This window comes from Neopelma chrysocephalum, unplaced genomic scaffold (assembly GCF_003984885.1).
Source record: "Neopelma chrysocephalum unplaced genomic scaffold, ASM398488v2 Primary Assembly neopelma1_101, whole genome shotgun sequence".
In the NCBI taxonomy this organism is placed as follows: domain Eukaryota; kingdom Metazoa; phylum Chordata; class Aves; order Passeriformes; family Pipridae; genus Neopelma; species Neopelma chrysocephalum.
Window position 1 is genome coordinate 2,983,685 of NW_020897764.1, and position 13,094 is coordinate 2,996,778.

At 46.8% G+C, this 13,094-nt stretch overlaps 2 protein-coding genes across 3 annotated transcripts in view; one reads left to right on the plus strand and one right to left on the minus strand.

Annotated features, from left to right (window-relative positions):
- Window positions 1-8,617, plus strand: part of DLEC1 (DLEC1, cilia and flagella associated protein) — a 43,410-nt gene extending 34,793 nt beyond the window's left edge. Inside the window, exon 39 of one of the 2 annotated variants that reach the window (XM_027695451.1) lies at window positions 8,554-8,617. The gene's annotated coding sequence lies outside the window, so the exon portion shown is untranslated. Of the gene's footprint in view, window positions 1-287; window positions 401-8,553 lie in introns of those variants that run through there. The other variant, XM_027695450.1, reaches the window with a different exon arrangement.
- ACAA1 (acetyl-CoA acyltransferase 1) lies at window positions 394-11,587 on the minus strand. The gene is made up of 12 exons (XM_027695453.1): window positions 11,381-11,587; window positions 10,484-10,577; window positions 10,170-10,227; window positions 9,277-9,356; window positions 8,778-8,820; window positions 7,227-7,325; window positions 6,355-6,435; window positions 4,128-4,318; window positions 3,849-4,028; window positions 3,013-3,068; window positions 1,781-1,926; window positions 394-1,529 (listed from the first exon to the last, which is right to left on the minus strand). Exons 1-12 carry the CDS (start codon window positions 11,570-11,572, stop codon window positions 1,454-1,456), a joined length of 1,296 nt encoding a protein of 431 aa, XP_027551254.1. The 5' UTR covers window positions 11,573-11,587; the 3' UTR covers window positions 394-1,453.
- Window positions 11,588-13,094: the final 1,507 nt, after the last annotated feature.

Consider the following 13,094-nt stretch of genomic DNA (forward strand, 5'->3'; position numbering starts at 1 on the left):
TCACACTTCTTTTTAAATGTTTTTAGTATTATTTTAGCTAAAGGTCACTGAAATTCCCACTTCTGAGCCTGTTAAAGTTTTCCACTCCCCTCACATAAAAGGTTTTTGTTAAAGGCAGTGTGTGGGAAGGGGCTGGGATCCACACAGGAGGAGAACAGAAAATGCCCAACAGCTCATACAGAGCAACTCAGGTTATACACAGGAACCTCAGTGTGAAAAGACTCTGGAGGATGCTAACGCCTCTTTAACCCCTCCAAATAATTCCATCTTTTGGCTCTAAAATACAGCCTGAGTGCTGAGTGAGAGAGGCTACAGCATGGGAATGTGAGATATCAAAGAGCTCTAACTCATCATGACCTTCAACTAACAATCATCATAAAAATGAAACAAATGTATTGCAAGAACCCAATTGTATTATTAAGTGCAAAAACAAGAATCAGGACAAAGAACTTCTGTTTGTTACAAATTTAAACATTTCTAACACATCAAAGTCAATAAGTACATTTCTTTTTCAAGCCATTGACTCTGAGCTTCAGTGATCTTCCTGTTCAGATGAGAGAGAACAGGTAAGGGATGACAGAAGACAAAAGATCTAACACACATTTGTGTTAGTGCTGAAGGACTGAGCTGTCACTGATGTTCATATAGTGCTTGCAGTAAGTGTAATGCTGAAATTTGCTTTATGTTAGGTAAGTAAATAAGATTAAGCACAAGCTTATCCATAGAGTCACACAAACAGATAATTAGACATGTTGTAAAAGATGGAATGGCCACTTCCAAATTCCTGGCTTCTAGCAATCCAACAGAACCTTTTATTCAGGCACTTCCTTGGAGATTACATTCCAGTCCTTCCACTTTCCCCCACTGGAGGCTTCAGAGCAACTCCAACAGCAGCGAGCTACAGCACATCCTCCAGTGTAGGGACAGTGTCAGACACAGACAACTTAGGACTTGGATATGACAGACACAGTTGTAAAGGAAATCTGAAGTCTTTGCTTCAAAACAAGCTGTTTTAAACTTCTTGAAAAATGGTTAAATCTTAAAAAAAAGAAAAACCACCTGGAAAAGCCTTTTCATGTGCACTGATGTTTTCATTTTGAGTGACCCTTTTAGACAATTTGCCATACAAAAATACTGTCCTGTGAACTACTTCTCTTTGATAATATTCACAGAATAAAGAGATCGATTAATTTAAAAATATTAATTCATAATCAGCAGACCAGGGCCTGTAGTTGAACTTCAGCTGAGCTAATTTCTCACGTCTGGAAGCCATGGGCTAGTTTTGCATTTCCCCACCTCCTTAGCAGAGCTGTTCCATTAATTCTACTTCACAATTTCTGCCTAGAATTTGTAAATCTAGTAACGAATCTCACTTGATTTCACAGTGCAAATCATTTGCTATCACTAGGGAAGGCAAAGAACGAGCTGTTGTGTTGTTCTGTCAGTACTGGAGTTACTTCCCTGGGTACTCGAACACAGCTGCAGCACCCATGCCAGTTCCAATGCACATGGACACAATTCCATAGGCCCTGAAACAACAGATGGAATTAGGAAAAAGACAGCTCAGGTTTACATCATCTGGGAGAAAAATACAAATAAAAAATACAATAAATATGAGCTGCCCACTTCTCTCCTTTGCCAACAAGAGAAACACAGGGAATTCATATTCCAAGCCATCCAAGGGATGGAGAAAGGTGACCCCAAAACTGTGGTGACTCCTGAGCCTGTGTTAGTTACACACACGTAGGTGTTCAGGCCAGCACTGATCCTCAGCACTCACCTCTTCCCTCTGCGCTTCAGCTCATTGAGCAAAGTGACGACCTGGCGAGCACCAGTACAGCCCAGGGGGTGCCCCAGTGCTATCGCTCCTCCCAGGGGGTTCACCTTCTCCATGGGAATGCCCAGCTTTTCAACACAGTACACAGCCTGGAAAGACACAGGGAATGGTTTCATGCTGATGCTCTCTCGTCTCCGTTAGTTCTCAGCTCTTCTCCTCCAACTTGGAGGCCTGACTCCAGCTAGACCACCTTTCCCAGGGGAAAGGAGTGGAACTGGTTACAAGAGAAGTGAGCTACAACTATCCACATCATCTCAAACTGAGCCCATGCACATGCTGACAGACATGTCACAGATTTGTAGAGAATCATAGAATCAGACGGGTTGGAAAAGACCTCTGAGATCATCAAGTCCAACCCTCGATCCAACACTGCCATGGTTACCAGACCATGGCACTGATGCCACATCCAGTCTCATCTTAAAAACCTCCAGGGATGGTGAATCCACCACCTCCCTGGGCAGCCCATTCCAATGTCTGATCACTCTCTCTGTAAAAATTTCTTCCTAATATCCAACCTAAACCTCCCCCAGCAGAGCTTATGATCATGCCCTCTTGTCCTACTGCTGGTTCCTGGGAGAAGAGACCAACCCCCACCTGGCTACAGCCTCCTGTCAGGGAGTTGCAGAGAGTGAGGAGGTCTCTCCTGAGCCTCCTCATCTCCAGGCTGAACAGCCCCAGCTCCCTCAGCCTCTCCTCACAGCACTTGTGCTCCCTTCCCTTCCCCAGCCTCGTTGCTCTTCTCTGGACCTGCTCCAGCTCCTCAATGTCCTTTCTGAACTGAGGGGCTCAGACCTGGACACAGCACTCCAGGGGTGGCCTCACCAGCACTGAGTACAGGGGAAGAATCACTTCCCTGGTCCTGCTGCCACACTGTTCCTGATACGACACAGTAGTGAAGTTTCCTGTCTCCAAACACCACCTGACAACAAACTACAGCCCTGGTGAAACAGATTTTGCAAGGATGCAATAGCAAAGATCACATTCTTATTCAGTGGACTTTCTTTCCTAATATTAAGCTGCTTAAGCTTATTTTTATCTGAAGGAAAAGGAAAATAGTTTGCACATGTTAATAACATTCAGCTAAAGATGTAATATGTGGAACAAGTTCAAATCTTAACCTGAAAATACACTCAGTTGCCAAGCAATGCAGCAACTCAAAGAGGATGATCACTCACCTGGCTTGCAAAGGCTTCATTAATTTCAAATACATCAATGTCATTCAGAGTCAGACCTATGGGCCAGAAAAGTGAGGAGTTAAAAAGAGATGTTTTTGCCTCATAACAAAGAGAGTAATTCACTCACAGCATCCCTTTATGAATTGCAGTTCTTCTCCACTAATGATAAAAGAAGGACCTTGGCTCCACATGGGGTATCTACACTTGTACATGTGTTTACATGCAGCAGTGTCTGAAGTCTGCAAAACATCACAGTTCATAGCATTGTGCCACTGAGTCTGCCAAGTTTCCTTAGACTAAGTGTGATTTCTCTGCAGCGGGATTATCTAGGATGATTGAAGGATTGAAGGGTGTTTTGAAAGTGAAAGATAAAGCTACAGGTGGGCGTGTGACCATAGCCATGGCAGGCAGGCACAACAACAATCATCAGCTATAGAAGCTGATTAACCTAATGAATTTCCTAAGGACCACTGGAATGATGCCAAAGCCATAAACTAAAAAACCCTCAAAAACCAAACACAAACTCCACACGCCCCAGTGCTGGTCATGTTAAGGAAGAGCACTAAGTGAACACATGGCGAGTGGTTTAGTGTTAACTGTTGTGGAAACTGTGCAGGGATTTACTCCTGAGCTTCTCAATGACAATTTACTCATCACTACAAGTGAACAGTGTTGCAACAGTCAGAGGCAGGACCTCTTTTAAGGAGTGGAATTTAATTTCACTGCTCCTGTGGCCAACAGCTGCTCATGCTTGAATAATGTAGTCTTAAATCTCAGCCCAGGGAGTCTGATTTCCCTTTTGCCAAACACTGTGTGAATGACAGGGGGGTTCTTACCTGCCTTTTCCACAGCAACAGGGATGGCATAAGCTGGCCCAATGCCCATCACATCAGGTGGGACCCCCACCACAGCGAAGGACCGGAGCACCCCCAGGACTGGGAGTCCCAGCTGAGCTGCCTTCGAGCGTTTTGCCAGGAGAACAGCAGCTGCTCCATCGCTGACCTGGCTGGCATTACCTGTTGGAAAAGACCTGTTAACACCTTTTTTGCCTAAGCATGTTCTAGAACAAGGCAGGTAAACCACAGAAACAACACAGATTTAACAGCTGAGCTGACCTGCTGTAGTGCTTCCGTCCTCTTTGAAGGCAGGTCTCAGCTTGGCCAAGCCTTCCAGGGTTGTGGAGGGCCTAATCCCTTCATCTTGGTTCACTGTGATTGTTTTTTGGTTGCCCTGATCATCTACAACAGTGGTCTTCACTGGAACAATCTCAGTTTTAAACAGTCCCATCTGCTGAGCTTTTGCTGCTCTGGTAAAGAAGAGTGTGAAATGTTAAAATATTTTGGAGGAGAACTGCAGAAGAACTGAAATGAAGGAAAACAGACAGAGAGTGAACTAAGGTGAGACTTGGTACATCCTCACTGAGTGGTGGTCAAAACAACAGGCAAATTCTTCTTTCCATTCATGGGAAGACAAACTTCACATATACATCAACATTATGGGCACTGTCCCCAGACCTGGGTCACAGGATCACAGACTTCTGAGCAAGATCCCTGTTCTGTTCCCATCAACACCTCTGTGACTGACTGACCACCACCAGCTCCCAACATGAAGCTGTACTTGTCCAGAGGTACAGTCACATCAGAAGTGTATGAAAAGAAATGAATCCTGATGTTCAAACATCAATTCTTACTTTTGAGAGTTTAAACAGAGCACGTGGGCTGTCTCCACATAATGCCAGTGACTTCTGACAAGTTAAGGAATGGCTGAAGTTACACTTGTTCCTGGTTTTGTCCTACTAAAGGCAAGTTAAGCTTTAGACCACAGACTTTAATTTTCTATCATTTAACTGCAGCCTTTCAACCCAAAACAAGGCAATGTGCATTGCATAGTTCAGTGTGACTTTGTAGAATGGAATCACTTATTCCAGCCCACGGGCAGAGACACCTTTCACTATTCCAGGTTGCTCCAAGCCCCATCCACCCTGGCCTTGAACACTTCCAGGGATGGGGCATCCACAGCTTCTCTGGGCAAGACCTTTAGCAGTTAGGGTGCACTGAGGACAGAACCTGGTCCCTGAGACATCAGAATCAGCAGTAGGGAACAGCTGCCATGACCAGATGGATATAAGTAGGCAGAATACTATTAACTAAACTAGAATTAGCTCAGGCCACACAGATTTTATCTTTCCTATCAACAAGGTATTTTAAAAGCCTCCAAAGTGGAGCTGATTTACAGGATTTACCTTCCAGAGGTAAATCCTTTAAAGGGAATACAAATTGGAGACCAAAAGCTTGTTTTACCCCCTCATCACTTTACACTTTTCCTAATAAAATATTCAGTGCTCCCAGGTAAGTGAGTTAGAGCAAAATGCTGAAGGACAGTTCAGTAACTTCACAGACATCCTGAGACCAAGGCCAGAAAGTCACCCCCTGCCTCACGTGAGCGCGAGGATCACATTCACATACCCTTTTGGTTATCAGTCCCACGTCAGTGAGAAAGGCTGGCACGCCAAGTTCCCTGAGCAGCAGGGCCAGAATTTAAAGGTTAACTGCCCTGTGCAGTGGCTTCCTGTGTTAAGATAAATAATTGGACCGGGGCAATGCTTAAACAGAGCTCTGGGAGCGAGTTTAACTCTTTGATGGCAGCAGCTTTACCACATCACCTGCCACTGCTCTGCCAGTACAGCCCCACGGATCCCAGGGTCAGTTGACTTTGGCAGTGATTTAATCCAAGAGGAAGGTTATCAGAGGTAGGAATGGACTCACTCAGAGCCAAACACCTGCAGCAAGGACAAGCCACTCTTCTCACAAGCTCAGCAGTTCCCTACAAACAGCTGCACTCAACTATTCCCTCTTGGGAAAGGTTCCTTCTGCTGCTGCTCCCACGTTCAGGTTCCAGTGATCCTGAGCCAAAGCCACTGTGAAAATACTGCACCACGGACTCGTTCCAGAAACCTCACCGAGGTTGTATCATAGAAACATGGAATGGTTTGGATTGGAAGGAACCTTAGAAATCATCCAGTTCCAACCCCTCAGCCATAGGCAATGCTGAAAAACACAGGGGCACTCACTGCCCAGGGTTCATGTGCCTGGTGATACTTGTACAGGGTCAGTCACACCATCCCCAGGACAGCTCTAGTTTCAGTTTTCCTCGTCACACACAACCCTGGACACGCACTGATCTTGGGTCAGACCATCTCAAGCTTCCTTACTCACTATTAAGGACTGGAAGGCAACACGAAGGCTGCACTTGACCTCTCTTGGGAAATAGCAGCGTGTTTTCTAGCTGTATTTATCCCTTAACTCAAAGGTTAAAAAAAACCCCAACAAAAACGGCATTTACTTCTGCTGGGAAGCCAAGGCAAAGGCGTCTTGCTTCTTCCGGGAAACCCCGAACTTCTCCGCCACATTTTCTGAGGTTATTCTGGGGAAAACAACATCACAGAGTTAATACAAGGACACATCTAATGGAGGTGCAGTTGGCTTCTACTGGGACAACACAAGGTACAAGGACTGGCTTTAGTGTCAAAGCCAACTGCTGCCTTCTCAACCAAGAACTGCTGGCAGAAACAAATCCTGAATCAAATCTAGGACCAAAACAAGATTCAAATCCATTCTTCTTGCTCATCAAGCTTAAGACAAGGAAATATTTCCTCAGGGTTGCAGATCTTCATAGAATGGCCTGGGTTGGAAGAGACCTTAAAGATCATTTAGTTCCAACTCTCTTGCCATGGGCAGGGACACCTTCCACGAGACCAGGTTGCTCAGAGCCCCCTCCAACCTGGCCTTGAACACTTCCAGGGATGGGGCAGCCACAGCTTCTCTGGGCAACCTGTTCCAGTGCCTCAGAATAAAAAAATTTTTCCTAGTATGTAATCTAAACTTGCTCTCTTTTCAGGTAGAAGCTATTACCCCTTATCCCATCACTCTATTCTCTTGTAAACAGTCCCTCTCCATCTTCCTTGTACGCTCCCTTCAGGCACTGGAAGGCCACAATTAGGTCACCCTGAGGCCTTCTCTTCCCCAGGCTGAACAATCCCAATTCTCTCAGCCTTTCTTCCCCCATTTCACATCATTAATCTTCCACCACTGCCAAGGAGGATGCTGATACACACAGCTCCAAGCTCACTGAATTCAGATGGATTTGAAACTACAGCCACTGAGGAGACACAAAATCCAGGAAATCCTTAAACTGTGGGAAGGGGAAACACTTACCCCATAGGAATAAGGCAGTCTCGAGCTTTGCTGTTGTCCATCATGCTGGAACTGATATCACCAGGATTATTTGCACTTCTGAGGGACATTGTTTCCACACTAAACACAGGAAAAGTTTGAATTGCTTCATTAAGATTGATCAAAACTCAGTATCCTGACAACAGGCTTTCCTATTATCCCACAGAAACACAGACTGCTAATTAAGAACTGGCTGAGGCAGAAGCCCTTTAATCATCAATATACGAATTATCATGAAATGAAAACAGATTGCAGGGTTCAATTGGTCCTTGTTTCACTAGAACAGGATACCAATGTCAGCAGTTAATTTCTTGTGTTTCCACAGCTAGGAAGGAATTGCTAACGATTCTGGCACTTTTATCCTCAAACATAATGAGAAACCCAAGGTTCAAGGGCTGGATTTTCCAGTGAGATTGTCAACAGCCATAAACATGCCACTTAGAGCTTAAGAACAGGTTGGCAGTGGAATAAGAGAAGTATTAAGCAAACCATGACAAAGAGCTTTCAGTGAGTTGCATCATTTATATTTTGCAACACAAAGAATTTAAGACACGGATCCCAGAGGCTGCAATCTTTGACCTACAAATGAATTAACACACTAAAGTACTCAAATTTACTGCAGAAATACACTGCCATCACTTAAGACGGGTGAGCTTTTGCAAAGTCAGTCTAGATTATGAAGCCTACGATGGGAAGAGGGTTTGAATTCTACTCTGCACCACACAAATACACTCATCAAGAATAAATAACACATACACTCTTCCTGGAAAATGAAAAACAAGCAGAAAATAAGGTCTTCCCCCCAAGCAGCTTACAGTAAGTGCTATGAGAAATTTAAACCAGCTCGAAGGACACTGCATTACTTGACTGCAATTTCTTGAAACAATTGTTTTAAAGTGAAGCTGTGAAAAGCATCAAGCACAGGCACTGTCCATGAACACCAGGTACTCTGCCCACAGCAGAGGAGCACAAGTGTCCTGCTGAGCTCTTTATTTTGCAGCAGCCTAAGAGGGGAAGAGTGTTCTCAACATCTGATCTTGCTCGATGTGTACGTGCAGGTGCTGAGAAGCTGTAAATATAAACCTTTTCTTAAGGACTGATGGATAACTCTGTGCAGTAATAATTCAAAAAAGACTTAAAATCACCAAGGTAAAGAAAAAGAGAAACCCAGTATTTTAACCTCAGGATTACTGAACACTTTTTCACTTGTTCTTCTAAAGTGAATGTGTATGTGGTCACTAGTATTTCTCCAAAACCAACCTAACATTTACATAATCCTCTAAAAAATAAACACTTCTTATGATTTTAGGACTGAAGCAGAGAACAGCCTTTTCATCCACCACAGAACAGCTCCTGCAGAGCACTTATTAGCACGGGTAGGACATTAATTTCTTTTCCAAGACAGCTGCTGGTCTTCCAAGACAATAGTTAGCTGGAGATTAGTTAAAAAGCTAATTTTGGGCAGGCTATTGCAGAGGGACAGAGTGATATCTTCGGGAAGCCCAAGCAAGTACCATGAAAAGACTTCCTTACCCACAGGCCAAGCCAATGTCATATGATCCATTTCGGATGCCACCTGTAACAGCAGTGCACAAACATTCTTACTGTCATCAGGAGCAAAAGCATTTCCATCCCAGCTCTGGTTTCCAAACCCCTGAGGCATCTGGCACAGCCAAATGGCCATTCCCTCATCCTCCTGCCTGCCAGAGCAAGAGCCAGACCAAGGAGCTGATGGGGCTCAGGACTGACCATGACCTGACATGGGGCCAGAGAGGACTGGAGGGACCCTTCTGGAAGCTGCCTGATATGGAGGTGATGGTAGAACTTATCCCCAGAAAACCAAGTTACTTCCCTAGGGATAAACTTGGCCACTCAAGGTTATAAAAGTATTCAAGTAACACCACACTGAAAATTCCCAGCTGCGCAAGATATTGTCACTGTTCTCACTGTTCAGAGAGACTGGAGGACAGGAGGAATGAGCACTTGGGGTGGGGCAGGCTTGGACTCTGATCCCAGTGCCCACAACACCTACCAGCTATATTGATAATGGCCTGTAGACCTGAGGAGCACTGCCGGTTCACACTGGAGCACGGAACTGTCTCTGGAATACCACTGGAAAACAAGACAGCATTGACAAAGTCTCAGTGATGAAAACCACCAACAACCCAAAGCTCTAAAGGGAGCATTAAACCACCTGATTAAACTTTAACCCTCAAGTTTCCAAACTGACCCCTTTATACATTTGTTGACTTATTTGGTCCTGCACCAAGGGAAAGCAAAGTTCAAAGATAACTTCCCCACTTGATTGGCAAGTGGCTGCGAGTGCTGTTTCCCCATTAGTCTGTCTTCAGAAGGTCCTCTCTAAGCAGGACTCTCTCCTGGGCCTAGATCCCAAGCTCTGATCTGGGCCAGAAACCCTGAAAAGTGTTGCAATATTCCTAATTATTGGTGGGCTGTGCCAGCACCTCTCCAAAGTGGTGGTAATGCACTGACTGACAGAAGCAAACAACAGCAACAGACACTGGCTGAAATATTTGGAATCTGGGATCCAGCTCAGTATTAGCCATTGACCACCAACACTGGACAATGACAGAAGGATCTGAGCCCACTCCATGGTTTTGGGACCAGGCACAGCAGAGAGAAGCACAGTCTCCCAGTCTGGAGAAGCACCAGGTGCAGCTGGGAGCCCACAAAACAAGATCTCCCATTCAGAGGCAGCACAAACAGATTAAACAGCCTCACCTCTGCCTCCTCGTCCCTTTGCCATCAGCGTTCTCCAAACACTCGACCAAAGTCTAGTTTCTAGGCAAAAGGTGGACTGGTATAATTCCTGGGAGTGCATGAGCCCCACCACAACCTCCAATCCCTGCTCTGCAGCCAAGGCGAGGGAGCAGAGGGAGAACCTCAACCTGGTTGGGAGTTTACCTCAGAAACTGTGCAACTCTTGCAATCAAGGCACCAGCTCCAGGCTGCAGCACGTTCCCTGAGTGCAAAGATACAATTCCAGTCAATGGGTTACATTCCCCTTGCAGGCATCAAAGGGATGTTCCCATCACCCCGGCTCAGCACCACCCAGCACCCAGATCACCCTACCACGGACAGGACAGGCGTGAAATGGGAACACTGCCTTCCTAAACCCCACGCTGCACACTAACCCCTCCCAACCCCATGAGTATCCCATGGGACACCAGGAGCAGCGTGTCCCACAGAGCCACCCGGACCAGGAGGTTCTCACTCACCCACACAGATGTCTCCCAGGGCCTCAGGACGGAGGTTGACATCCTGGAGGACAGCTCTCATCACGGCAGCCAGCAGCTCGTCGGGTGTCGTGTCCTGAGAGCACAGGGGATCAGTGCCACCAGCAAACACCAGTCACAGCCCTGCCACCAGTTCACCCCCAGACCACTCCAGAGGGCTGATGTGTGGGCTAAGGCAGCTTTACTCCACTTCTCAGCTCACACTGGTTGTTGTTTTCCTGCTGCAACAGAGTTACTCTGTCTTCACCCCAAGTATCTTTCAAGCAATTGAACACACACACTGCTTTCTTACCTGACCTCCCTACACACTGCGTAGGGCCTTCAAAATCAAACAACTACAGTGAGTTACGTGACAGGATTCAGCAAACTGAGCCCCTTGACTTATTTTGTGAAAGAATTTATTTTGTGGCCCCTCAGCTGGTGGGAAGCACCGCCGGCATGACGAGACCCGTTTTGAAGGATGACAAGGAACGTGCATCCTTCGGGGCCATCCTGGCACCACGTTCTCGCTGAAGGCTCTGTGGCCGCGGGTTCCAGAAGGGTGGCAGGTCCGAGGAGGTGAGGGACACGCTGCTTTTCCAAGGGGATGCTCCGCGTGCCAGGGCAGGTGACAGCGGAGACCGTGGTTGGTCCCAGGGGACCCCTCGGGACACTGCCCCGCTCTTCTGGGGGACGCCACCGGCCCTGCCACACCTGGACCACCCACCCCCACCATTAAAACCACCGCAAAACGTTCTTTTTTTTACACTTTTTCAGAGTAGAGCAGCTCCTGGGCGGCAGCTGGGCGCCCAGCACCCGGGTATGCGAGGAGGGGGATCCCAGCACCTGTGAGGGGCGGGCGGGGGGGGGGGCAGGCGGGCAGGACCCTCCCATCCGTACCTTGAAGCCGCCGCGCTTGGCGCGGCCGATGGCGGTCCTGCGGCCGTGCACCACCACCACGTCGTCGGGGCTGGCGGCCCGCGGGGGGACCCCGGCGCAGGGCACAGCCGTCGGGGCGGCCGCGGGGCCCGGGGCGGCCCCCGAGAGGTGCCCCAGCACCAGCTGCGCCCGCCGCGCCGCCGCCGCCGCCATCTTGTCACTGACGGCGGGCATTTGCATGGCACCGCCCCCTCATTTACATACAGGCTCCCGGGATGGTCACAGCCTTCCTCATTTGCATGACACCGCCCCCTCATCTACATATAACCAATCTACTGTTATTACCCTCCTCATTTGCATGCCCACGCCCCCTCATTTGCATACTGGGTCGGAGATAGTCACCGCCCCTGCTCATTTGCATGGCCCCGCCCCCCGGGGTACCCCGCGCTCCGCCCCCGAACGGCCAAGCCGAGCCCAGCGAACCCACAAAGCTGAGCTTAAATAGGTGTTGGGGTAAATGGGGAAGTTTGAAGTAAAGGAATCGGGTTGATAAAGAAAAATAAACAAAATAATAAAAATTAAAAGGCGGGGAAAAGGGGGGACAAAAAAAGGGAAAAGTAAAGGGGAAAAAAGGAGTAAAGATAAGAAAAAAGAAAAGAAGGAGAAAAAAAGGATAAAGAAAAAAAGTAGTAAAGATAAGAAAAAAGGAGAAAAAAATAGGAAAAAGCAGGGAAAAAGGAGAAAAAAAAGGGAAAAAAAGCAGAAATAAAGGAGAGAAAAGGAGAAAAAAGAAAAAAGGAAAAAAATGAAAAAGGGAAAAAAGGGAAGGATAAAAAAGGAAAAAGATGGAAAGAATATAGGAAAAAGCAGTTAAAAGAGATTAAAAGGAAAAAGAAAAAAGCAGGAGAGAAGAAAAAGGAAAAAAGGAGAAAAAAGGAAAAAATGAGAAAAAAGGAAAAGAGGGGGGCAGAGGGGGAAATGAAGAAGAAATAAAAATAAAGAAAAAATAAAATTTTGAAATAAAAATAAAGAATAATTACATTAAATTTAAAATTATAAAAGCCTATGTGTTTGAAATACAAGGTGGGATGTCAGGACAAAGGGACATGCAGAGCCATCGGGTCAGAGAACTGCACAGATCCATTAGTTCCAGAGAACCCTGGGAATCATCAGCTCCTTGTCACCCCCCGGCCCTGCTGCTGCCCTGGGATGGTCACACCAAGTGTCATTTGTGCCCCTGCCCACGCTGGCAACTGCCCTGCTGGGAAGGGGCTGCACTGGTGAGCAGGGGACAGGCAATGGAAATGCAGGATTGTGGAATCATTAAGGTTGGAAAAGACCTTCAAGATCAACGAGTCCAACCATGCTCAACACTAAACCATGTCCCCAGGTGTCACACCCACACTCTTTTTGAACACTTCCAGGGATGTTGATTCCACCACTTTCCTGGGCAGCCTGTTCAAATATCCCGCTCCGGCCTCCTTCCCAAGGGGAATTAATTTCTCCATGGATACCCGGGGATGCAGCTCACAGGGAAAGCCGCAGGGCCTGCTACAGGCAAAGTAAAATAAAACCAAACCAAACCAAACCAACAGAAAATGACTTTACATGGCAGGATATTCCATTCGCTTTTCCTGGTTCCATTCTGTACATCAGAACACTGCAAGGGTTTTACAAACCAGAGAGGCAAAGGCACCTGAGGAGTGTCTCACACACACACACACACACACACACA

What these genes read in the sequence shown, in the direction of transcription:
- ACAA1 (XM_027695453.1), bottom strand. Translation starts at nt 11,572, where the DNA reads ATGGCGGCGGCGGCGGCGCGGCGGGCGCAGCTGGTGCTGGGGCACCTC. An exon ending in CCAAGCGCGGCGGCTTCAAG is followed by an intron (nt 10,578 to 11,380) that starts GTACGGATGGGA and finishes CTGTGCTCTCAG; the next exon opens with GACACGACACCCGACGAGCT. An exon ending in GACATTGGCTTGGCCTGTGG is followed by an intron (nt 7,326 to 8,777) that starts GTAAGGAAGTCT and finishes TCCTGTGTTTAG; the next exon opens with TGTGGAAACAATGTCCCTCA.